The 25,493-nt window shown below is 50.2% G+C and overlaps 1 protein-coding gene across 1 annotated transcript; it reads right to left on the reverse strand.

Annotated features, from left to right (window-relative positions):
• Positions 1-11,036: 11,036 nt before the first annotated feature.
• On the reverse strand, positions 11,037-24,960 carry LOC129700059 (uncharacterized). The gene is made up of 7 exons (XM_055640236.1): positions 24,710-24,960; positions 23,061-23,173; positions 21,765-22,298; positions 20,729-20,841; positions 17,395-17,748; positions 14,484-14,747; positions 11,037-11,903 (listed from the first exon to the last, which is right to left on the reverse strand). Exons 4-7 carry the CDS (start codon positions 20,775-20,777, stop codon positions 11,692-11,694), a joined length of 879 nt encoding a protein of 292 aa, XP_055496211.1. The 5' UTR covers positions 20,778-20,841; positions 21,765-22,298; positions 23,061-23,173; positions 24,710-24,960; the 3' UTR covers positions 11,037-11,691.
• Between the last annotated feature and the right edge of the window lie 533 nt (positions 24,961-25,493).

A 25,493-nucleotide genomic window follows, 5' to 3' on the forward strand; every position in this document is an offset into this window, starting at 1 on the left:
TTACATTTATTGTCACATGCACCAATTGATACAGAGAGATTTGAGTTACCATGCAGCTGTATCAATAAAAAGAACACTGTGAGGGAAAGCAATAATGTTCAGTCCTCTTCCTCAGTGAGGGAGGAACTCTACCGCTGCTCCACCGTGGCTGCCCAGTGGAATAATCGCTGGCCTTGCAGACTCCAGGACAATCATGGAACATTGTGTAAGCCAGCCACTGCTACAACTTACCCTGTCCGCCATGGTTAGGGTTGATCTTGTGCGGGTTCAGGACCACGGCTTGCCTCGCTCTTTAAGAATGACGAGCTGGGTGATGTAAAATCCCAAAGTATCTTTTACCGACATCACAAGCACTGATGTCACAGTGACACCAGTGATGGTTTCAGTAGTATCAGTTGTTTCCCTAGAAACATGTAGGTCAACAGGGGGGGCCCAGTGCCAGAGCCGCTGCCTCACGGAGCCAAAGAGGGGTCAAGGAAAGAGCATTCACGTCGCGGCCCTGTTTCCACGAATCTTTCCACCACCACACACAAGAAGCAACAAGGCAGACACCATTGTACGTAGATGCCGAGACGTGTGTTCAGCTCTGACAGAACAGCTTCTAATCTTGTGTGCGGGCTCAATAAGAAGCGCCGAGGACCCCGGTTCTGTTCTGACCTCGGGCGCTGTCTTTGTGTGGAGTTTGCACGTTCTCCTTGTGACCCGCGTGGGTTTCCTCCCGGGAGCTCCGGTTTCCTCCCACATCCTGCAAAACAGGCATCCGGCATCATCAAAGACCCACACCATCCTGGCCACAAACTCATCTCACCGCTGCCATCAGGAAGAAGGATCAGGAGCCTGAAAACTGTAACGTCCAGGTTCAGGAATAGCTACTTCCCCACAATTAGGCTATTAAACACAACATCAAATAAGCTCTGAGCTCTGAACTGCAAGACTATATTATTATTTGTTATTTGCACAATATTTGGTATTTATTGAACTTTTTATTTTTTATTTCCCGTTATGTACAATGTTTACATATTCACATATTCTGTTGTGCTGCAGCAAGTAAGAATTTCATTGTCTCATCCGGGACACATGACAATAAAACACTCTTGACTCATCTCAAAGACGTGCGGCTTTGTAGTTTCATTGGCCCTCTGTATATTGCCCCTCGTATGGTATTGTGGTGTCTTCACGCCCATGTTGGGTTTGCATATAGCCCGCATACAGTCAATTACCAAAAATCTGTAGCCTCCTTTTGCTCTGGTATTTACTCACATGTTTAATCAATAATGTTTTATTATTAATGTTTAATGCATTATGTGACATTCCTAACTGTCACTGTGTCTCATGTTGTCACTTGCGGGCGGAGCACCAAGGCAAATTCCTTGTATGTGAATACTTGGCCAATAAACGTATTCAAACTAGATCCTCGGTCCCCTAGTATTTCTGGTAGATTGTTTGTGCCTTCCTTAGGGAAAACAGAACCAAAATATTTGTTTAACTGTTCTGCCATTTCTTTGTTTCCCCATTATAAATTCACCTGGGTTCTTGGCCTGACCATGAAGGCCAGTTGTCCTGGCGGCGTTGCAGCTTCGGCCTGGCTAAGTGTAGCCACAGTGTCCACCGCCATGTGAGAAGGACTACATTTAAACAGGATGTGAGGGACAAATTCTTTCCACAGGGTTGTTGTGGGTGCCTAGAACACTTTGCCAGAGGTGGTGGTGAAGACAGATGCAATAGTGGCTTTTGGATATTACATACAACATATAACAATTACACACGGAAACAGGCCATCTCGGCCCTACAAGTCCGTGCCGAACAAATTTTTTTTTCCCCCTTAGTCCCACCTGCCTGCACTCATACCATAACCCTTCATCCCTTCTCATCCATATGCCTATCCAATTTATTTTTAAATGATACCAATGAACCTGCCTCCACCACTTCCACTGGAAGCTCATTCCACACCGCTACCACTCTCTGAGTAAAGAAGTTCCCCCTCATATTACCCCTAAACTTCTGTCCCTTAATTCTGAAGTCATGTCCTCTTGTTTGAATCTTCCCTATTCTCAAAGGGAAAAGCTTGTCCACATCAACTCTGTCTATCCCTCTCATCATTTTAAAGACCTCTATAAAGTTCCCCCTTAACCTTCTGCGCTCCAGAGAATAAAGACCTAACTTATTCAACCTTTTTTGGATAGGCGCATGGATATGCAGGGGATGTATGGTTCACGTACACAGAGGAATGTATCTTGGTATTATGGTCTATACAGACATTGTGGGCCAATTATAATTTTAATTATGATTTGCCACAGGGAATTTCCTCTGAGGCTGTGCCCTATACAAGGTTTAAATACTTTATTCATGAAATGTAGACATCGAAGAAAACCTTTTATTCCCACTGTGCTTCTAAATAGCTAATTGAAATACAACCCAAATACACCTCCCTTGTTCTTGTTTAAGAAAGAACTGCAGATGCTGGTAAAATCGAAGGTAGACACAAAATGCTGGAGTAATTCAGCGGGTGAGTTCACGTTCAAGTTCAAGTTTCATTAATTGTCACATGCACCATTTGGTGCGGTGAGATTTGATTTGCCATATTGCCATGCGAATAAAAAGGACACAATACAGGATAGAGTTTAACATAGACATCCCCACACAGCAGAATCAACGTTTCCCACTGTGAGGTGGACAGAAATGCTGGAGAAACTCAGCGGGTGAGGCAGCATCTATGGGGTGAAGGAATAGGTGACGTTTCGGGTCGAGACCCTTCGTCAGACTTCCCACTGTGTGTTACACAAGCTATAGACTTTGGGGAATAAAGTTTAGTCGACATCCTCTTTGTTCACCCGTGGTCGGGGCCGTGAACCCTCTGCAGTCACCGCTACTGTGGCCCGATGTTCAGGCCCTCTCACCAGGATAATCGGAATCCCGACGTCAGAACGGAAGAACACTCTCAGTGGCTTGGAGTTTCCGAATCGGCCACTTCTTATGGAGACGTTTTGGGTCGATATCCTTCTTCAAACTGAAGAAGGGTCTCGACCCGAAACGTCGCCAATTCCTTCTCTCCATAGAAGCTGCCTCACCCGCTGAGTTACTCCAGCATTTTGTGTCTACCTTCTTCCTTGTTCTTTCTCTCTTACTGCAAATTTTGCCCTCTACTCCACACTTTACACTCTCCACTTAGATTCAGGTGTATTGTTCTCACATGTACCGAGGTACAGTGGAAAGCTTTGTTCTGCATGTTATCGAAGCAGATCAGATAATACTACACATAAATACTATAAATGGCAAATTCAAGTACAATGGGAAGAGCAATGGGAAGATACAGAGTGGAAGATACGGAAGATATATAATCAGAATCAGAATCGGAATCAGAATCACACTTTATTCACCAAGTATGTTTTGCAACATACGAGGAATTTCATTGGCCAGGTCAGTCATACAATTAAATGCAACAGATCACTCAAAAACACATTTTAACATGAACATCCACCACAGTGACTCCTACACATTCCTCACTGTGATGGAAGGCGAAATGAAATTCAAGTCCTTCCCTTAGTTCTTCCTCGGCCGTGGGCCTCAAGCCCCCGTTGACGGGATGATCTTAACACCCGTAGCCGGCGGTGTTCGGGCCCTCCGTGTCGAGGCGATCAGCTCCCGCATCGGGGGGTTGTCAGCTCCCCCGCGCCGGGCGATCGAACCTCGCGTCGGGGCTGGTGAACATTCCGCGACGTTGGAGCTCCCGACTCGGCCTCACCTGAGACTGCGAGCCCTTGATGGTAAAGTCCGCGGTGGTCGCGGTGGGAGCGATCCCAGGCAAGGGATCCGCTCCGATGTTAAGTCCGCGCCCCGCGGTGGGGCTCATGATAGTCCGAGGAGGCCTCCAGCTCCAGCGATGGTAGGCGGCAGAGCCTGGAGAATGTGATCCGAAAATTGATCACAACTCCGGGAAGGTAAGACCCTGAAAAAAAGTTTCCCCCGATCCAATGCGGATACAGAAGCCGGTTACGGAAACATCCTCGTAAAAATAAAAGTTATTTGGTAAAAATCTTCTCATTTTCAGAATTATAATTTATGAACACAAACTGTTCCCCCGCAACGTTGATTACACTGCGAGTCGGGTCGGGTCGGGTTACTGAAATGGATGAAAAAAAGGCCCACTTTCTGCTCCGTTGCGTACTACACGTCAGCCCATTGCATTTAGCAGGAGTGGTCTATCTTTGTCCTTTATTTGGGCGTGATAAAGTTGGCGACCCTTCCTTCAGCCCACCTTGCCCATGCCCACCAAGTTAGCATCCTTGTATCCCTGTCGTTAGCACAACTTCCCCAGCCAACATTGAGCCATTGTGGGCTCCACCCTCACTGAGGTCATCTGTTGCCGGCCCCGTTTTGTTCTGGCCTTCTCCGTCCTTCAGTCTGAAAAAGGGTCCCGACCCGAAATGTCACCTATTCCTTCTCTCCAGAGACGCTGCCTGACCCGGGGAGTTACTCCAGCATTTTGTGTCTATCTTTGACATTCTGGACTAATCCCATTTACCTGCATTTGGCCCGTATCTCCATCAACCTTTCCTATCCATATATCTGACCGAATGCATTTTAAAATACCTAATTGCATGGGTGAAAAAGCTGCCCCTGGGATCCCGCTTAAATCTCTCCCTTCTCTCCTTAAGTCTTCGCCCTCTAGTTTTAAGGGCCTGTCCCACTTGGGTGACCTTTGCGCATCACGCAGGTGGCGTGCGAGGATTTAGAGAATCCCAAAATCCTGGAGCGCCGCTCGCTACCGCGCGTCACTGCCTACGTCCACCACGAGCCATGCGTGCGTAATGCACGCCCTGCGCACATCATGCGTCGTGACACGTAAATGATGTCACGTAAAATGATGTGCAAATGATGACCAAGTGGGACAGGCCCTTTAGAAATCCACTACACTAGGGGAAAAAGGAAGTCCACCTTCTTTCCATGCCCTCATTATCATGTACACCTCAATAAGGTCACCTCTCAGCCTCTTCCGCTCCAAATAAAAAAGTCCCAGCCTCTTCAACCTCTCCCTTTAACTCACGCCCGCAAGCCCTGAACAAATGTGGGCCCCATATCTGAAGAAGGATGTGTTGGCTCTGGACAGGGTCCAGAGGAGGTTTACAAGAATGATTCCAGAAATGAGTGAGTTAACATACAGTATGCTGAGCTTCTGACGGCACTGGGCCTCTACTCGCTGGAGTTTAGAAGGTTGAGGGGGGGGGGGGGGGACATCATTGAAACTTACACAACAATGAAAGGCATAGATCGAGTAGATGTGGAGAGGTTGTTTCCACTGGTGGGAGAGTCTAGGACCAGCGGTCTTAACCTCAGAATTAAGGAACGCTCTTTTTAAAAAGGAGACGAGGAGGAACTTCTTTAGTCAGAGGGTGGTTAATCTGTGGAACTCATTGCCACAGAGGCTGTGGAGGCCAAGTCACAGAATATTTTTAAGACAGAGATAGACAAATTCTTGATTAGCACAGGCGTCAGGGATTATGGGGAGAAGGCAGGAAAATGGGATTAGACAATAGACAATAGGTGCAGGAGTAGGCCATTCGGCCCTTCGAGCCAGCACCACCATTCAATCTGATCATGGCTGATCGTCCCCAATCAGTACCCCGTTCCTGCCTTCTCCCCATATCCCCTGACTCCGCTATTTTTAATAGCCCTGTCTAGCTCTCTCTTGAAAGTATCCAGAGAACCGGGCTCCACCTCTGAGGCAGAGAATTCCACAGACTCACCACTATCTGTGAGAAAAAGTGTTTCCTCGTCTCCGTTCTAAATGGTTTACTCCTTATTCTTAAACTGTGGCCCCTGGTTCTGGATTCCCCCAACATCAGGAATATGTTTCCTGCCTCTAGCGTGTCCAAGCCCTTAACAATCTCATATGTTTCAATTAGATAGCCTCACATCCTTCGAAACTCCAGAGTGTACAAGCCCAGCCGCTCCATTCTCTCAGCATATGACAGTCCCGCCATCCCGGGAATTATCCCTTGTAAACCTACGCTGCATTAGGAGGCAGTGATCAGCCACGATTGAATGGCGGAGTGGACTCCATTCTACTTTTATAGCTCATGAATTTACGAAGACCCTGTCAAATCTCTTCTGCACCACATCCAACTTAGCACTTACTGAAACTAATTAATGAAGAATACAATAAGATGCCTCGTGTAACCATTATCTTTGTGGTATAAATAATTCAGTCTTATCAATACTCTATGGGGGCAGAACATCAGGACCCAGGATAAGCAGTGAGTCACAGCCTCTGTTACTGTACACTACACGGATGAAGATGCGCCCCTACCAGTGAATAATTTAAATGAAACCAATAAACTAAATGGACTGTTGAAATGTAATACAGTTTCATGCAAACGAAAGAACTTCTCCGAACTTGGGCAAATCCATTGGTGGAATAGATGGCATGGTGGCGGAACTGGTGGAGCCAGGACCTCACAGCCCTGAATCGCCTTCACCACGTGTTGTCATTAGGCTGAAGATGGACACAAAAAGCCGGAATAACTCAGTGGGTCAGGCAGCATCCCTTGAGAAAAGGTCGAGACCCTTCTTCAGACTTCAGACTTTCCGCTGACTCTCGAAACGAGTATGACTGTCCTCTCATGGAGGACGCCTGTGCGTGACTTTGTTTAACGTGGGGAGACTGGTGCACAGACAGTCCTCGACAGATCTGGGTCAAGATCCAGTGGCATGGAGTCCAAGACGACCGGAGACCCTTTTCTGCTGCAGCCTTCATCCGCCTTCCCAGCCGTTGTGACGCTCCACTAAGGTCAGCCATCGTCCTCCGCCTGTTCCACCATTGAGGTCTTGGTTGGATTGCTCTTCGTCAGGGACCTCCTCCTCGACCTTACCGCCATGGGTGGCCCTACCAGGAGCATCGCTCCAGAAGGCATCGCTCTCAGGATCTCAGGTCCACACAAGCTTCTCCACCACGACAAGGTGACAATCCACGCTGACTGATCAGCGCACAACTAAAGCTTTTGCACTGTACCTCGGTACACGTGACAATAAACTAAACTGAACCTGAACGGCCCCAAAGGCCCCGGTTCGATCCTGACCTGTCTGTGTGGAGTTTGCGTGTTCTCCTCTGTGATCAAATGGGTTTCCTCCGGGTGCCCCGGTTTCCCCCAACAGCACAAAGACGTGCGGATTTGCAGGTTAATTGGTTTCTGTAAATTGCCCCTATTGGGTCGGTTGCAAACCTGGGATAACTTAGAACTAGTGTACAGTTGATCAATACTTGGTGTGGACCAGTGGCTTGTTTCCACACTATATTTCCAAACTAAACTAAACTAAACTAATCAAGTAGCCAGAATGCTAAAGGCGTACAAAAGTCAAACTCAAAGTCAATGTTATTCGCCACATACACCCGGGTGAACAAAGGAGGAGGACTGGCTGAACTTTGTTGCCTTCCACCACAGTGAAGAATGCTGTGGTGGATGTTTGTGTTAAATTTTATTGTGTATTGTGTGTTCTTTTTAAGTATCGCTGCTGGCAAATGACAGTTTAGGTGGTCATTTAAGACGGCTTGCATGACACGTGCGATATTGTGCTCGGACGAAGTGCGTAGTTACCAGTCGGAATTATGGTCAATGAAGCATTCACATATTATTTACGCTTCAAATAAAGTCACAAACTAAACATATTCACCAATCAAGACATGATATATACCATACTGCAGATGCTGGATATATACCACAATGACTTGCAGCAAAATTACAATACAGTATCTCATCTCTTTTTACACGTTGCAATTAATGCAATTTCTATTATTTCTTTCCACTTCCAAACAAAAATCTGTTTGGATTATTCAGCGTATGATCAACCTCGGTGAGACCAAGCGCAGGCTTGGCGATCGCTTCGCACAAACCTCCACTCAGTTCGCAACAACCAACCTGATCTCCTGGTGGCTCAGCACTTCACCTCCCCATCCCATTCCGAATCCAAGCTTTCTGTCCTGGCCAGAGTGAGGCCCACCGCATATTGGAGGAACAGCTCCTCATATTTCGCTTGGGTAGTTTACACCCCAGCGGTATGAACATTAACTTCTCTAATTTCAGGAAGTCCTTGCTTTCTCCCTCCTTCCCCTCCCATTCCCAGCTCTCCCACTGCCTAGTGTCTCCGCCTCTTCCTTTCTTTTTCGTGTCCCCTCCCCCACCCTTCCTGACATCAGTCTGAAGAAGGGTCTCGACCCGAAACGTCGCCTATTCCTTCACACCATAGATGCTGCCTCACCCGCTGATTTTCTCCAGCTTTTATGTCTACCAATGGGATCCCACCATTGGCCACATCTTCCCATCTCCTCCCTTGTTGGCTTTCCGCAGAGACCGTTCCCTCCGTAACTCCCTGGTCAATTCGATTGACTTCTTCAATTTCAGGTAATCCCTGATTTCTCCTCCCCTTCCCAGCTCTCCCACAGCCCACTGTCTCCGCCTCTTCCTTTCTTCTTCCCCCCCACCCTGACATCAGTCTGAAGAATGGTCTCGACCTGAAACTATTCCTTCGCTCCATAGATGCTGCCTCACCCGCTGAGTTTCTCCAGCATTTATGTCTACCCATTCACACAAGTTCTGTAATCCCACTTTCCTCACCCACTCCCTACACATTAGAAGCAATTTTACAGAGACAAGTTAACCTACAACGCCAATGCGTCTATGGGATGTGGGAGGAAACCCACACGCTTGCAGGGAGAATTCAACACAGACAGTGTCCGAGGACAGGATCGAACACAGATCTCTGGCGTGGGAGGGAGGGAGAGGGGGGAGGGGGGGGAGAGAGAGGGGGGGGGGAGAGAGAGGGAGGGGGGGGAAGAGAGAGGGGGGAGGGGGGAGAGGAGAGGAGGGTGGAGGGAGAGAGGGGGAGGGGGAGAGGGGGGGGGGATGGAGAGGGGGGGGGATGAGAGGGGGGGGGATGAGAGGGGGGGCGAGGGAGAGGGGGCGAGGGAGGGTGATTGATAGAGTGGGCAGGGAAACAGCCCCCACCGAGTGTGTGTGTGGCGACCAGCGACCACCCCGTACACACACACACCCGGGACAGGTTACATTTTTAACGGGGGGAGGGTGGATAGTAGCCGGGGTAACTCACCAGTAACGACGGACAACTGAGATCCAGGACACTCTCTCTGTTGTATCTCTACGCGGGCAACTTGCTGTGCGCTTTATACCAAGGATAAACCGTGGCTCCACAGTGGGTTTTTTATCCAGTGTTGGTTTCTCAGTACTTGCTTCATCGTCTCACCTGTGTATGGGCGGTGGTAATTCAGCGATGTAATTTCAGGTTGAGAAAATGCAGCGTTTCCTTCACTACGTAACCCTCACCCTATAGTCACCTGTTGGGCTCGAGTCGCGGCCTCTCCTACATCAGCAGCGGCGGCGCTGGGCTCGATACATCAGGCGAGGCCTTTACCTGGTGACGTTTCACAGAGTGCTGGAGTAACTCAGCGGGTCAGGCAGCATCTGTGGAGTAAAATGATAGGTGACGCTTCGAGTCAGGTCTGAAGACGGCTGCTGACCATAAACTGATTGGGGATGATCAGCCATGATCACATTGAATGGTGGTGCTGGCTCGAAGGGCCGAATGGCCTCCTCCTGCCCCTATTGTCTGTTGTCTGTCTGCAGATGGACCTCAAACCAAAACGTCATCTGTCCATTCCCTCCACAGATGCTGCAATGGCCCGCTGAGTTCCTCCAGCATTTTGCTTTTAGCTCAAGATACCATCTTACACGTATCAGAGGTTATGGGGAGATGGGGTTAGGAGGAAGAGATAGATCAGCCATGATTGAATGACAGAGTAGACTTGATGGGCCGAATGGCCTAATTCTGCTTCTGTCACTTATGACCTGCAGTCTCTTGTGTCTCCCTCTACAGTTCACTCTCTACACCTCAAATTCCTCCCCAGCGTCCCCCTCCCCTCATCCCCTCCAACCCCCCTCCCCTCAGTATCCCCTCCACTCCCATTCCTTCAGTGCCTGAAGCGCCGATACTCACCCTCGACAGCGCCCCCCCCCACCACGGCCCTGGGCCCCCAGGGGTCTGGGTTGTGGGGACGTGTGTGAGTGGTGGCCCACCCCTGGGATCCCCACCTCGCCCCTGCGCCCCTTCGTCTGAGGGGTTTGGACACGCTAAAACATATTCCCGATGTTGGGGGAGTCCAGAACAAGGGGTAACGCCATTTAGAACGGAGACAAGGAAACACTTTTTCTCAGTTGCGAGTCTGTGGAATTCTCTGCCTCAGAAGGCAGCGGAGGCCAGTTCTCTGGAGACTTTCAAGAGAGAGCTAGATAGATACTCAATGGATATGGGGATAGCAGAGTCAAGGGCCGAATGGCCTACTCCTGCATCTATTGTCTATTTCATGAAATATATATCTTTTGGGGGTTATTTGACTGCTTATGTGTTAGAACAATTCTAAGCTTCTGTTATGTAAACTATCAGTAGAAAGCTTGAGAATCACTTTCAATTTATTGAAAATGCAGGAGCTTCAGAGGGCCCTTACCCCCTGAACCCTCACTGGGGCACTGACCCTGGACCTTGCCGGGGGCCTAGCCAGCCTCCTGGACCCCTGGCCAATACTTCCTACTTTTTTTCTGGAGGTCAATATCATATAACCACTACAGCACGGAAACAGGCCATCTCGACCCTTCTAGTCCGTGCCGAACACATAATCTCCCCTAGTCCCATATACCTGCGCTCAGACCATAACCCTCCATTCCCTTCCCGTCCATATAACTATCCAATTTATTTTTAAATGATAAAAACGAACCTGCCTCCACCACCTTCACTGGAAGCTCATTCCACACAGCTACCGCTCTCCGAGTAAAGAAGTTCCCCCTCATGTTACCCCTAAACTTCTGTCCCTTAATTCTCATGTCATGCCCCCTTGTTTGAATCTTCCCTACTCTCAGCGGGAAAAGCTTTTCCACGTCAACTCTGTCTATCCCTCTCATCATTTTAAAAACCTCTATCAAGTCCCCCCTTAACCTTCTGCGCTCCAAAGAATAAAGCCCTAACTTGTTCAACCTTTCTCTGTAACTTAGTACTTAGTAACAATGTGGCTTAGTCCACATTGCTTAAACATTTTGGGTTTACTGTACGAGAAGGGTTTTATAAAAAATAATAATATTAATATAGTGTAATTCAAGGCAAGTGAAATGAAAGTGGCAACACTTGCAGGATTGTACAAAAAACAACAGAACAGAACCAGTATTTACATTATATAAAAACAATTAAAAGACACAACAGCAAATTAGTACATTCAATACAAAACAAGAAAATAAAAATTAAAAGGTTATTAAAGCATCATGAAGGCTGGCAGTAAACAAAGAAACATTCAAATTAAGGATGATTAGTTCAAAATATATTTAATATAAATAATTATAAACTTCACAACCACTGCCGAGTTTGCCCTTGACTCATACTCGCAGCATAGTCGTCACGAGGGCGTAGGTACTCGTGGCATCAAGTAGGTCGGGGTCTTGTTCACATTGAGGTCGATGTTATGTTGGTAAGTTCTCCGTCATCTTCCCGCACTCCCACGTCTGCACTCTGCCCCTGCCCGCAACTCTCCTGGCAACAGTGTAGTTCATTGTCACGTGTACAGAGGTGCCAACAAGTCAGTGGAAAGATACAATCAGCCCATTTATAGTGCAACGTTTAGTGCAAGGTAAAGTGCGATCAAGGATAGTGCGTGGTCATCATTGCTCTCTGGTTGTGGTGGAATGGTTCTGTTGCCTGATGAAACGGGGCAGGAGGGGGGGGTAAATGTTGAGTAAGACACTCAAGACACTTTCCAGGATTTCTGTGGCGATACGATGTCCAGATGCCCAGCGTGGCGGCTACAGCGGGAAGCAACATGGCGGGAATGAGCATCCAATGATTCCTAGACCCTGGAGGAGATAACGTCACACAGTGGTGAACCTGGAGTTTAGTTTAGAGATACAGCGCGGGAATAGGCCCTTCGACCCACCGACCAGCGATCCCCGCACACTAACACAATCCTACACACACTAGGGACATTTTTACATTTACTAAACCAATTAACTTACAAACTTGTACGTCTTCAGAGCGTTGGAGGAAACCGAAGATCTCGGTGAAAACCCACACGGTCACGTGTATGGGGAGAACGTACAAACACGATAGACAAATGGTGCAGGAGTAGGCCATTCGGCCCTTCGAGCCAGCACCGCCATTCAATGTGATCATGGCTGATCATCCACAATCAGTACCCCGTTCCTGCCTTCTCCCCATATCCCCATGACTCCGCTATCTTTAAGAGCCCTAACTAGCTCTCTCTTGAAAGTATCCAGAGAACCAGCCTCCACCGCCCTCTGAGGCAGAGAATTCCACAGACTCACAACTCTCTGTGATAAAAATTGTTTTATCATCTCCGTTCCAAATGCCTCATCCCTTATTATTAAACTGTGGCCCCTGGTTCTGGACTCCCCCAACATCGGGAACATGTTTCCTGCCTCTAGTGTGACCAAACCCTTAATAATCTTATATGTTTCAATAAGATCCCCTCTCATTCATTAAATTCCAGAGTGTACAAGCCCAGCCGCTCCATTCTCTCAGCGTATGACAGTCCCGCCATCCCAGGAATTATCCTTGTGAACCTACGCTGCACTCCCTCAATAGCAAGAATGTCATTCCTCAAATTAGGGGACCAAAACTGCACACAATGCTCCAGGTGTGGTCTCACTAGGGCCCTGCACAACTGCAGAAGGACCTTTTTGTTCCTAAACTCGTTATAAAGGCCAACCTGCCATTTGCTTTCTTCACTGCCTGCTGTACCTGCATGCTTACTTTCATAGACTGATGAACAAGGACCCCAGATCCCGTTGTACTTCCCCTTTTCCCAACTTGGAGCCATTTAGATAGTAATCTGCCTTCCTGTTTTTAATACCAAAGTGGATAACCTCACATTTATCCACATTAAACTGCATCTGCCATACATCTGCCAATTCACCCAACCTGTCCAATTCACCCTGCATTCTCATAGCATCCTCCTCACAGTTCACACTGCCACCCAGCTTTGTGTCATCTGCAAATTTGCTAATGTTACTTTGAATCCCTTCATCCAAATCATTGATGTATATTGTCAATAGCTGTGGTCCCAGCACCGAGCCTTGCGGTATCCCACTAGTCACTGCCTGCCATTCTGAAAGGGACCCGTTAATCCCTACTCTTTGTTTCCTGTCTACCAACCAATTTTCTATCCATGTCAGCACTCTACCCCTAATACCATGTGCCCTAATATTGCCCACTAATCTCCTTTGTGGGACCTTATCAAATGCTTTCTGATAGTCCAGGTACACCACATCATCTGGCTCTCCCTTGTCCATTTTCCTAGTTACATCTTCAAAAAATTCCAGAAGATTAGTCAAACATGATTTCCCCTTCGTAAATCCATGCTGACTCGGACCGATCCTGTTACTGCTATCCAAATGTGCCGCTATCTCATCTTTTATAATTGACTCCAGCATCTTCCCCACCACCGATGTCAGGCTAACTGGTCTATAATTAATTCCCTGTTTTCTCTTTCCCGCCTTTCTTAAAAAGTGGGATAACATTAGCTACCCTCCAATCCACAGGAACTATTCCTGAGTGTATAGAACATCGGAAAAGTATCACCAATTTCTGCAGCCACTTCCTTAAGTACCCTGGGATGCAGACCATCAGGCCCTGGGGATTTATCAGCCTTCAGTCCCATCAGTCTACCCAACACCATTTCCTGTCTAATGTGGATTTCCTTCAGTTCCTCCGTCACCCCAGATCCTCTGGCCACGGGTACATCAGGAAGATTGTTTGTGTCCTCCTTAGTGAAGATGGATCCAAAGTACCTGTTCAACTCATCTGCCATTTCCTTGTTCCCCATAATAAATTCATCTTTTTCAGTCTTCAAGGGCCCAACTTTGGTTTTAACTATTTTTTTCCTCTTCACCTACCTAAAGAAGCTTTTACTATCCTGCTTTATATTCTTGGCTAGCTTACCTTCGTACCTCATCTTTTCTCCCCGTATTGTCTTTTTAGTTATCTTGTGTTGTTCTTTAAACATTACCCAATCCTCTTGCTTCCCACTCATCTTTGCTACGTTGTACTTCTCTTTAATTTTTATACTATCCCTGACGTCCCTTGTCAGCCACGGTCGCCCCTTACTCCCCTTGGAATCTTTCTTCCTCCTAGGAATGAACTGATCCAGCACCTTCTGGATTATTCATATAAATACCTGCCATTGTTGTTCCACTGTCATCCCTGCTAGTGTATCTTTCCAGTCAACTTTGGCCAGCTCCTCCCTCATGGCCCCATAGTTCCCTTTATTCAACTGTAACACTGACCCTTCTCCCTCTCTGTAGGTCGGCTATTGCATGCTATGTTGGTGGGCAGGGAGGAGTGGGGCCGAATGGCCTGTTCCTGTAGTGCATGACTCACTGTCCCATCAGACAGAGACCCAGCATTGATCCACTCACCTCTGGGCAGGTTGTTGCATTGCAGAGTTGCAGGGACTGCGTGGCTGCTGCAGCAATCTTCTGTGACACAGGTGTAGGTGTAGTTGAGTTGCCCCGTGTTGGACAGGTAGAGCACGGCTCCGGGGAAGGTGACGTTCTCCACGCCGGGATCCTGCGATCGCTGCTCCCACCGGTAGGTGACCAGGCAGCCGCTGACGGTGGAACAGTTCAGCGTGAGATGCGACGAGTTGCAGCTCACCTCCACGGTCGGTGTGGACATCGGCTCTGCAAGGTAGCACATTGCAGTCAATGTCAGTGTGGGGAGAAGTGCAAAGCCACATCATGGGTTGGCTGGAGGATCCAAGTTGGCTAATTGAGCAACTAATAAAACAGCAAGGAGTAGTGGAGCGCCCATCTAGGAGCGACCATGGATTTAGTTTAGTTTATTGCCACAGTGGAAAGGTTTTGTTCAATGCCCCAGCTTCACTAGTCCCACTTGCCCACGCTTGGTCCATATCCTTCCAAACCTGTCCCACCCATGTACTTGTCTAACTGTTTCTTAAACGTTGGGATAGTCCCAGCCTCACCTACCTCCTGTGGCAGCTTGTTCCATACACCCACCAACCTTTGTGTGAAATAGTTACCCTTCCAATTCCTGCTAAATCTTTTCCCCTTCACCTTGAAACTATGTACCCTGGTGCTCGATTCCCCTACTCTGGGCAAGAGACTCTGTGCATCTACCCGATCTATTCCTCTCACGATTTTGTACACCTCTATAAGATCATCCCTCATCTTCCTGCGCTCCGTGGAATAGAGTCCCAGCCTACTCAACCTCTCCCGATAGCTCACACCCTCTAGTCCTGGCAACATAAAGTTGCTGTTCCAGCTGTTGAGGGCAAGTGCGGGCTTTGGCCCAACAGTCTTGGGCAAGGAGGCTGAGCAGAATAGGTCAGGAGGTAAAGGTACAGTCTGCTACAGTCTTCATTGATCAGCCCCTATGGACCAGCGACAACTGTTCTATAGGTGCACAACCTTTTATCCGAAGTTCCAAATAACGAAAACCTCCGAATAGCGACATTTTTTCAGTCCTTGAAGAAAGGTCCTTGAAAACGTTCACCGAGGGCGGCCCGCAGAGGTGACAGCGGAACCTCCGGTCGGTCCTCGAAGAAAGGGGAACTAAATCCCCATTCATAAGAGAGGTGAGGGTATATTGTGCGGGAGGGTTAATAATTGACAATATGCTGCTGCCTGCCTGCTGAGTTAAAAAGTTCCCACGGTAGACTCACGATGCACAGTGTATCATGAGTCTTGCGTGGGAACTTTTTAACTCAGCTGGCAGGCAGCAGCAGATTGTCGCTCCCACTCAGTTTCACCCCACCTACACCCCTCTGCTTCCCGGCCGTGTGTGTGACCCCCTTCCCTCCCCTCTCCAGTTCCCCGCCCATTGCACCGGCACGGGGACTTTGCACTGTCTTCACGTCGGCGATGCCAGCAGGTCAGCACCATTCACCGGAGACGTCAGGACCAACGGGACACAGACCCCCAGGCCCACTGCAAGCACGGAGATCCCAGAGACCCACAGCCAGCAGCAGCCCAACACCGTTCCAACTCCAGAGGAACACGCTTCCCGTAGGAACAGAAGCTGATGGTGTGCAAGGTACATCTTGTTCTTGGGGTTGCGGATGAGGGGGCGCAGCTCGGGCTGTGACGTCTCCGGCCACCCCCCTGTACAGGAGCTGAGACTGGGAACTGTACCGCCCTTGCAGGTGAGCAGGAGAGTGGGGTTGTTTGCAGTTGCAGAGGGAGGGGGCAAGGGCGGTACAGTTCACAGTCTCAGCTCCTGTCCAGGGGGGTGGCCGGAGACATCAGGACCAACGGGACACCGACTGCAAGCACGGAGATCCCAGAGACTCACAGCCAGCAGCAACTCTAGCCCAGCCCCGCTCCAACTCCAGAGGAACCCGGGTTGCGGATGAGGGGGCGCAGCTCGGGCTGTGGGCGAACTGCCACTTGTCACTGTAGCGGCCCATCGGGGAGCGGGTTCCTGTTGGTCCTGACGTCTCCGGCCACCCGCCTGGACAGGAGCTGAGACTGGGAACTGTACCGCCCTTGCCCCCTCCCTCTGCAACTGCAAACAACCCCACTCTCCTGCTCACCTGCAAGGGCGGTACAGTTCCCAGTCTCAGCCAACCCCCAGGCCCACTGCAAGCACGGAGATCCCAGATCAGCAACTCCAGCCCAGCCCCGCTCCAACTCCAGAGGAACACGCTTCTCGTAGGAACAGAAGCTGATGGTGTGCAAGGTACGTCTTGTTCTTGGGGTAGCGCAGCTCGGGCTGTGGGCGAACTGCCACTTGTCGCCGTGGCGGCCCATCGGGGAGCGGATTCCTCTGGAGTTGGAGGGACAGGGAAACACAGCGGCTTTTGAGAATGGTGGGCAATCACTTCCAAAGTTCTGCCCACACAGTCAGTACATCTCTCCTACACTTGTCTCCCGCACTAAGATTATCTCGCAGAGAATGATCCCAGCCTAACCCTCCCTATTCTGCAAGAAAAAACTACATTGAAGAGTCAAACTCGCGATCAAGTAACTGCCGGGATCGAGGCCAAACTCGCGACCTTGCGGATATGAGCTGAGCACTCTACCACTGAGCCAGCCGTTAAAATCTAGGCCAAAAATCTTCCATTCTGAAAGCCGAAAAATTCCGAATTACGAAAAGTGTCTGGTCCCAAGGCTTTCGGATAAAAGGTTGTGCACCTGTATTAGCTTTATGTATAAAGTCAGGGTGGCCCCACGTGTGTAAATCCTGAATTGGGTATATGGAAGTGTTGAGGGGGATATGGGCCATTGTCTATGCCCACTGGGTCAGCATGGACAATGTGGGCCGAAGGGCCAGTCTGGGTGTTGTGCAACTCCCCACGATGCTACTCACCAACCACTCGCAGCATAAAACGGTCACGTTTCCACATCTCACTCCCATAGTAGATTGTCTGCACCTCGTACGTCCCCTGGTCACCCGGCCCCACGGCCCGCAGCTCGATGAAGGCGTCCCGTCGGAAGTGGACCCTGTCCCTGTAGGACGAGTTGATCCAGTGCGGAAACTCCGGGCTGTTCGACTTCCAGGCCAGGATTCCAATATAGGGATCGATCCGCATCATCACCACCTCGACCATCTCCTGGCTGTGGTGTAGGAGAGGGAATCTCACCGTTCCACCCACAGGGACGGTGGTGATGGATCCCACAGTGGCTACCGTTCCTGCTCTGTACAGCTCCACAGTGTAGAGGCCTGCAACACAACATGCCTGTCACTGTACCTGCCTGCTTCACCACCCGCATGAAAACATTGCCCCTCACATACCTATTGAACCTGGCCCTCACCTTCAACCCACACCTTCTTGTTTAAGTGTAGGAAGGAACTGCAGATGCTGACATTATTCCCTTATCATGTATCTATACACTGTAAATGGCTCGAGTGTAATCATGTATTGTCTTTCCGCTGACTGGATAGCATGCAACAAAAGCTTTTCACAATAGACAATAGGTGCAGGAGTAGGCCATTCGGCCCTTCGAGCCAGCACCACCATTCAATGTGATCATGGCTGATCATCCCCAATCAGTACCCCGTTCCTGCCTTCTCCCAATATCCCCTGACCCCGCTATCTTTAAGAGCCCTATCTAGCTCTCTCTTGAAAGTATCCAGAGAACCTGCCTCCACCACACTCTGAGGCAGAGAATTCCAGACTCACAACACTCTGTGTGAAAAAGTGTTTCCTCGTCTCCGTTCTAAATGGCTTACCCCTTATTCCTAAACTGTGGCCCCTGGTTCTGGACTCCCCCAACATCGGGAACATGTTTCCTGCCTCTGGTGTGTCCAAACCCTTAATAATCTTATATGTTTCAATGTGATCCCCTCTCACCCTTCTAAACTCCAGAGTATACAAACCCAGCTGCTCCATTCTCTCTGCATATGACAGTCCCGCCATCCCGGAAATTAACCTTGTAACCTACGCTGCACTCCCTCAATAGCAAGAATGACCTTCCTCAAATTAGGGGACCAAAACTGCACACAATAATCCAGGTGTGGTCTCACTAGGACCCTGTACAACTGCAGAAGGACTTATTTGCTCCTATACTCAACTCCTCTTGTTATGAAGGCCAACATGCCATTCGCTTTCTTCACTGCCTGCTGTACCTGCATGCTTACTTTCATAGACTGATGAACAAGGACCCCCAGATCCCGTTGCGCTTTTCCCAACTTGACGCCAATTAGATAATAATCTACCTTCCTGTTTTTGCTACCAAAGTGGATAACCTCACATTTATCCACATTAAACTGCATCTGCCCATTCACCCAACCTGTCCAAGTCACCCTGCATTCTCATAGCATCCTCAAAAATTTACAGAAGATTAGTCAAGCATGATTTCCCCTTCGTAAATCCATGCTGACTCGGACCAATCCTGTTACTGCTATCCAAATGTGCCGCTATCTCATCTTTTATAATTGACTCCAGCATCTTCCCCACCACCGATGTCAGGCTAACTGGTCTATATAATTCCCTGTTTTCTCTCTCCCGCCTTTCTTAAAAAGTGGGATAACATTTGCTACACTCCAATCCACAGGAACTGACTCTGAGTCTATAGAACATTGGAAAATTATCACCAATGCATCCACGATTTATAGAGGCACTTCCTTAAGTACCTTGGAATGCAGACCATCAGGCCCTGGGGATTTATCAGCCTTCAGTCCCATCAGTCCACCCAACACCATTTCCTGCCTAATGTGAAATTCCTTCAGTTCCTCCGTCACCCCACATACTATGGCCACTAGTATATCAGGGAGATTGTTTGTGTCCTCCTTAGTGAAGACGGATCCAAAGTACCTGTTCAACTCATCTGCCATTTCCTTGTTCCCCATAATAAATTCACCTTTTTCAGTCTTCAAGGGCCCAACTTTGGTCTTAACTATTTTTTTCCTCTTCACATACCTAAAGAAGCTTTTACTATCCTGCTTTATATTCTTGGCTAGCTTACCTTCATACCTCATCTTTTCTCCCCGTATTGCCTTTTTGGTTATCTTCTGTTGTTCTTTAAACATTACCCAATCCTCTTGCTTCCCACTCATCTTTGCTACGTTGTACTTCTCTTTAATTTTTATACTGTCCCTGACGTCCCTTGTCAGCCACGGTCGCCCCTTACTCCCCTTGGAATCTTTCTTCCTCCTAGGAATGAACTGATCCTGCACCTTCTGTATTATTCATATAAATACCTGCCATTGTTGTTCCACTGTCATCCCTGCTAGTGTATCTTTCCAGTCAACTTTGGCCAGCTCCTCCCTCATGGCCCCATAGTTCCCTTTATTCAACTGTAACACCGACACCTCCGATTTACCCTTCTCCCTCTCCAATTGTAGATGAAACCTGACCATATTATGGTCACTATCTCCTAATGGCTCCTTAACCTCAAGTTCCTTTATCAAATCCGGTTCATTACATTACACTAAATCCAGAATTGCCTTCTCCCTGGTAGGCTCCAATACAAGCTGCTCTAAGAATCCATCACTCCACAGTCCCTTTCTTGGGGTCCTGTACCAACCTGATTTTCCCAGTCTACCTGCATGTTGAAATCTCCCATAACAACCGTAGCATTACTTTTGCTACATGCCAATTTTAACTCCTGATTCAATTTGCACCCTGTATCCAGGCTACTGTTTGTGGGCCTGTAGATTAGTCCCATTAGGGTCTTTTTACCCTTACAATTCCTTAGTTCTATCCATACTGACTCCACATCTCCTGTTTCAATGTCACTCCTTGCAAGGGACTGAATTTCATTCCTCACCAACAGAACTACCCCCACCCCCTCTGTCTACCTGTCTGTTTTCAATAGGAGGTATTCTATTTGTTTTAGAACAGTTATGTATAAAGTCAGGGTTGTCCCACGAGTTTGTTCCTCCTCGTCTACCTTCACTTGCCAGTCTTTACCCCGCTCCGTGGCATAGACACAAAGTGTTGGAGCAACTCAGCGGGTCAGGCAGTGACTCAGCAGAGAGCGGATGGGTGACGTTTCTTTAGACCCACCACAACTCCCTTTCAGCTTTCTCTCCCCACCCCCCCTCATCAGTCTGAAGGGTCGCCTGTTCATTCCCTCCACAGATGCTGCCCGACCCGCTGAGTTCCTGCAGCACTCTGTGGTTTACTGACAATTGTCCACTCCTGACCCCGTGGACAGCAGCAACACACGGGCCGAGTGGCCTCTCTCCCTCTGTGTACCTGTCAGCAGCCACAGCAAACCCATGGTCTTGCAGATAGAGCACCACATCACTTGCGGTCCAGGTCCGGGTCACGTCTGTGCTGAATCCCCCTGAGTGAAGCGACACACTGGGCTGGAGGGGAGAGAGGGGGGTGTCAGTGTCAAGGGTTGGGGGAGAGGTAGAGAACGGAAAGAGGAGCAGAGAAGGAGGGAACATGAACTGCCATCTCTCCTTCTTCTGTAACGGCGGTAGCTGGGGTTTACAGACCTGTTGTGCTGCTTTAGACTCGCCTCAACACAGGGGGAGGGGGGGCGAAGGGAGAGGGGGGTTGGAGGGAGGGGGGGGTAAAGGGGAGAGGGGGGTTGGAGGGAGGGGGGGTGGAGGGAGAGGGGGGTAAAGGGAGAGGGGGGTAAAGGGAGAGGGGGGTAAAGGGAGAGGGGGGTAAAGGGAGAGAGGGGTAAAGGGAGAGGGGGGTAAAGGGAGAGGGGGGTAAAGGGAGAGGGGGGGTAAAGGGAGAGGGGGGCAGAAAAGAGGGGGGAAGAGAGGGGGCGAATATAGAGAGAGAGAGGGTGGAGAGAAAAGAAGAGAAAAAAGGGGGATAGAGAGAGGGAGAAGGGAGAGAAAATAGAGGGGGGAGAAAGAGGAGGGAAAGGGGGAGAAAAGAGAGGGGGGAGAGAAAGGGGGGAATAGAGAGAGAAAGGGGAGAAGGGAGAGAAAACGGGGAGAAAAGAGGAGGGGGGAATAGAGGGAGAAGGGAGAGAAAAGAGGGGGGAAAAGAGAGGGAGAATAGAGAGAGGGAGAAGGGAGAGAAAAGAAGAGAGAAGAGGGGGGAATAGAGAGAGGAGGGAGATACAAGAAGAAAAAAGAAAGGGGGAGAGAAGTGAGGGAGTGGACGTCGGCCCCGAGAGGGAGGGAAGGAGAGATAGAGAGAGTGGGCACGGAAACAGCTCCACCGAATGAGTGAGTGTGTGGCGCCCACCCTGTACACCCACACACACCCGGGACAAGTTACACTTTCACCAGGGGGAGGGTGGATAGGAGCCGGGGTAACTCACCAGTAACAACGGACAAGCAACCTGGACACTCTCTGTGTTGTATGTGAATAGGATCTTGTGTGTGTGTGACTTCCTCGCCCGTCACATCTCTGGAACTTGACAGATTGTCATTCTGCTCCACCGATTAATGCTCATATATTGTTTAAGAAGGAACTGCAGATGTTGAAAGATCGAAGGTCAACATAAAAGCTGGAGAAACTCAGCGGGTGCAACAGCATCTCTGGAGCGAAAGAAATCAACTCCTCATGTATTGTGGTTTCCTGTTGTGGAGCGTTGACAATAAAACATTTCCGCTTCATTGCTGTAAACATTTCCGCTACAGATTGGTCACATGGTTCGCCTCGAGACGCAGCATCAGACTGAAGAAGGGATGTGTACTTCCGGTGGCCCATTCTGCACTTCCGGTGCCGCTGCCACCAGCTGCTTCAGCCCAAAGATCCTAGAGGAATCTCACCGTTCCACCCACAGGGACGGTGGTGTTGGATCCCACAGTGGCTAACGTTGCTGCTCTGTACAGCTCCACAGTGTAGAGGCCTGCAACACAACATGCCTGTCACTGTACCTGCCTGCTTCACCACCCGCATGAGTCTGTGTTGGACTATGGTGATGTTTTATATATCAATGCATCTTCAAAATGCCTACAGTCTTTGGACACGGTCTACCACGGAGCACTGAGATTTGTTACTAATTTTAAAACCCTCACGCACCACTGCTCTTTGTATGCTCAAATTGGATGGTTTGCCCTGTCCACCCACAGACTCCATCATTGGCATATCCTTATTTATAAGACTATCCTCGGTGTTCTTCCTTCATACCTGTGGAAGTATGTAATTCGAAAAAGCACAGGAACTTATCAGCTCCGCTCTGAGTTTGTTCTTACTAACTGTACCTAAAGTCCGTACTGAACTGGGGAAAAGGGCATTTAGTTCTGCTGCTCCCTTTACATGGAACCAGCTGCAGAATGTGTTGTTTTTTCTCTGTTGTTTTTAAATTATTGTCTGTAACTGTGGAACTGTGCTGCTGCCTGTCTTGGCCAGGACTCTCTTGTAAAAGAGATTTTTAATCTCAATGAGACTTCTCCTGGTTAAATAAAATAAAAAATAAATACAATTTCTTAGTTCTATCCATACTGACTCCACATCTCCCGTTTCAATGTCACCCCTTGCAAGGGACTGAATTTCATTCCTCACCAACAGAACTACCCCCACCCCCCTCTGTCTACCTGACAATTGTCCACTCCTGACCCCGTGGACAGCAGCAACACACGGGCCGAGTGGCCTCTCTCCCTCTGTGTACCTGTCAGCAGCCACAGCAAACCCATGGTCTTGCAGATAGAGCACCACATCACTTGCGGTCCAGGTCCGGGGCACGTCTGTGCTGAATCCCCCTGAGTTAAGCGACACACTGGGCTGGAGGGGAGAGAGGGAGATGTCAGTGTCAAGGGTTGGGGGAGAGGTAGAGAATGGAAAGAGGGAGAGAGAGAGAGAGAGGGGGGGGGAGGGAGAGAGAGAGGGAGGGGAGGGGGAGAACCCGAACCCGAACCCGACCGAACCCGAACCCGAACCGACCCCCCGAACCCACCGACCCGAACCCGAACCGACCCCCCCGAACCCCGACCCGAAACCGAACCCGAACCCCGAACCCGAACCCGAACCCGAACCGAACCGACCCGAACCGACCGAACCCGAACCCGAACCGAACCCGAACCCCCGAACCGACCGAACCGAACCGACCCGACCGACCGAAAACCGAACCGAACCCGAACCGAACCCCCGACCCCCCCGAACCCGAAACCGAACCCGACGACCCGAACCCGAACCCGAACCCGACCCGAACCCGAACCCGACCCCCGAACCCGAACCCCGACCCCCGACACCCGAACCCGAACCGAACCCGAACCGAACCCGAACCCGAACCCGAACCCGAACCCGACCCCCGAACCCGAACCCGAACCCCGAACCCGAACCCGAACCCGAACCCGAACGAACCCGAACCCGAACCCGAACCCGAACCGAACCCGAACCCGAACCCGAACCCGAACCGAAACCCGAACCCCGAACCCGAACCCGAACCCGAACCCGAACCCGAACCCGAACCCGACCCGAACCCGAACCCGAACCCCGAACCCGACCCGACCCGAACCGACCGACCCGAACCCGAACCGAAACCCGAACCGACCGACCCGAACCCCGAACCCGACCCGAACCCGAACCCCCGAACCCCCGAACCCGAACCCGAACCGAACCCCGACCGACCCGAACCGAACCCGAACCCGAACCCGAACCCGAACCGACCCCGAACCCGAACCCGAACCGAACCCGAACCCGAACCCGAACCCCGACCGAACCGAACCGAACCCGAACCCGAACCCGAACCCGACCCGCCGACCCCGACCCCGAACCCGAACCCGAACCCGAACCCGAACCGACCCGACGAACCCGAACGAACCCGAACCCCGAAACCGAACCCGAACCCCGAACCCGAAACCGAACCCGAACCCGACCCCGAACCCGAACCCGACCCCCGACCCCGAACCCCCGAACCCGAACCCGAACCGACCCCGAACCCGAACCGACCCGAACCCGAACCCGAACCCGAACCCGAACCCGAACCCGACCCCGAACCCGAACCCCCGAACCGAACCCCGACCGAACCCCGACCCGACCCCGAACGAACCCGAACCCGAACCCGAACCGAACCCGAACCGAACCGAACCCGCCGACCGACCCCGAACCCGAACCCGAACCGACCCGAACCCGAACCCGAACCCGAACCCGAACCCGAACCCGACCCCGAACGACGAACCCCACCCGAACCCGAACCCGGACCCGCCGACCGACACCGAGTGTGTGTGTGGCGACCAGCGACCACGCTGTACACACACAGACCCGGAACAAGGGACACTTTTACCGGGGGGAGGGTGGATATGAGCCGCTGTAACTCACCAGTAACGCCGGAGATCCTGGACACTCCCGGTTGTATGTGTGACATTGACAGGTTGTGGCGCGGCCGTCCCACTCATGTGGATACCTTCCCTTAACTCATCAGTAACACGACAGTAAGACGACACGAACCTGTGTGCAAAGATCTTACAGCAGAGCTATAAGATATTTGCCTGTGTGCGCGGCTCCCTGCTGCATTGTATAGCGCCGCTTTGCGTCGTCGCCTGACCCACCTCGCACAATCAAAGATCTTATAGCGAATCAGATCTTTGCGCACAAGATTTTAGCGGTGGGCGTGATGAATGTCTCGTAGTGATTACCGATTGGAGCCTACAACTGGGAGTGTCCAGGATGTCCGTCGTTATTGGTGAGTCACAGCGGCTCATATCCAGCCAGGTGTGTGTGTGTGTGTGTACAGCGTTCGTTACACAGTGTGTACAGCACAGAGACAACGAAATGCAGTTAGCATCTCCCTGGACGAGCGAACATAGAATATCATTTCAATAAATAAATCTATTTACATGCATACTGTCATAGACTTCTTTTTTCCAGGTGGGAGGAGTGCCGGGGGGGGGGTGGTGATTGGCAGTCACCGAGATACGTTGTTTAGTAGAGTGACAGCCGCTGGAAAGAAGCTGTTCCTCGACCTGCTGGTTCGGCAACGGAGAGACCTGTAGCGCCTCCCGGATGGTAGGAGGGTAGACAGTCCATGGTTGGGGTGAGAGCAGTCCTTGGTGATGCTGAGCGCCCTCCGCAGACAGCGCTTGCTTTGGACAGACTCAATGGA

Source organism: Leucoraja erinacea, chromosome 9 (assembly GCF_028641065.1).
Source record: "Leucoraja erinacea ecotype New England chromosome 9, Leri_hhj_1, whole genome shotgun sequence".
Classification (NCBI taxonomy): Eukaryota; Metazoa; Chordata; class Chondrichthyes; order Rajiformes; family Rajidae; genus Leucoraja; species Leucoraja erinaceus.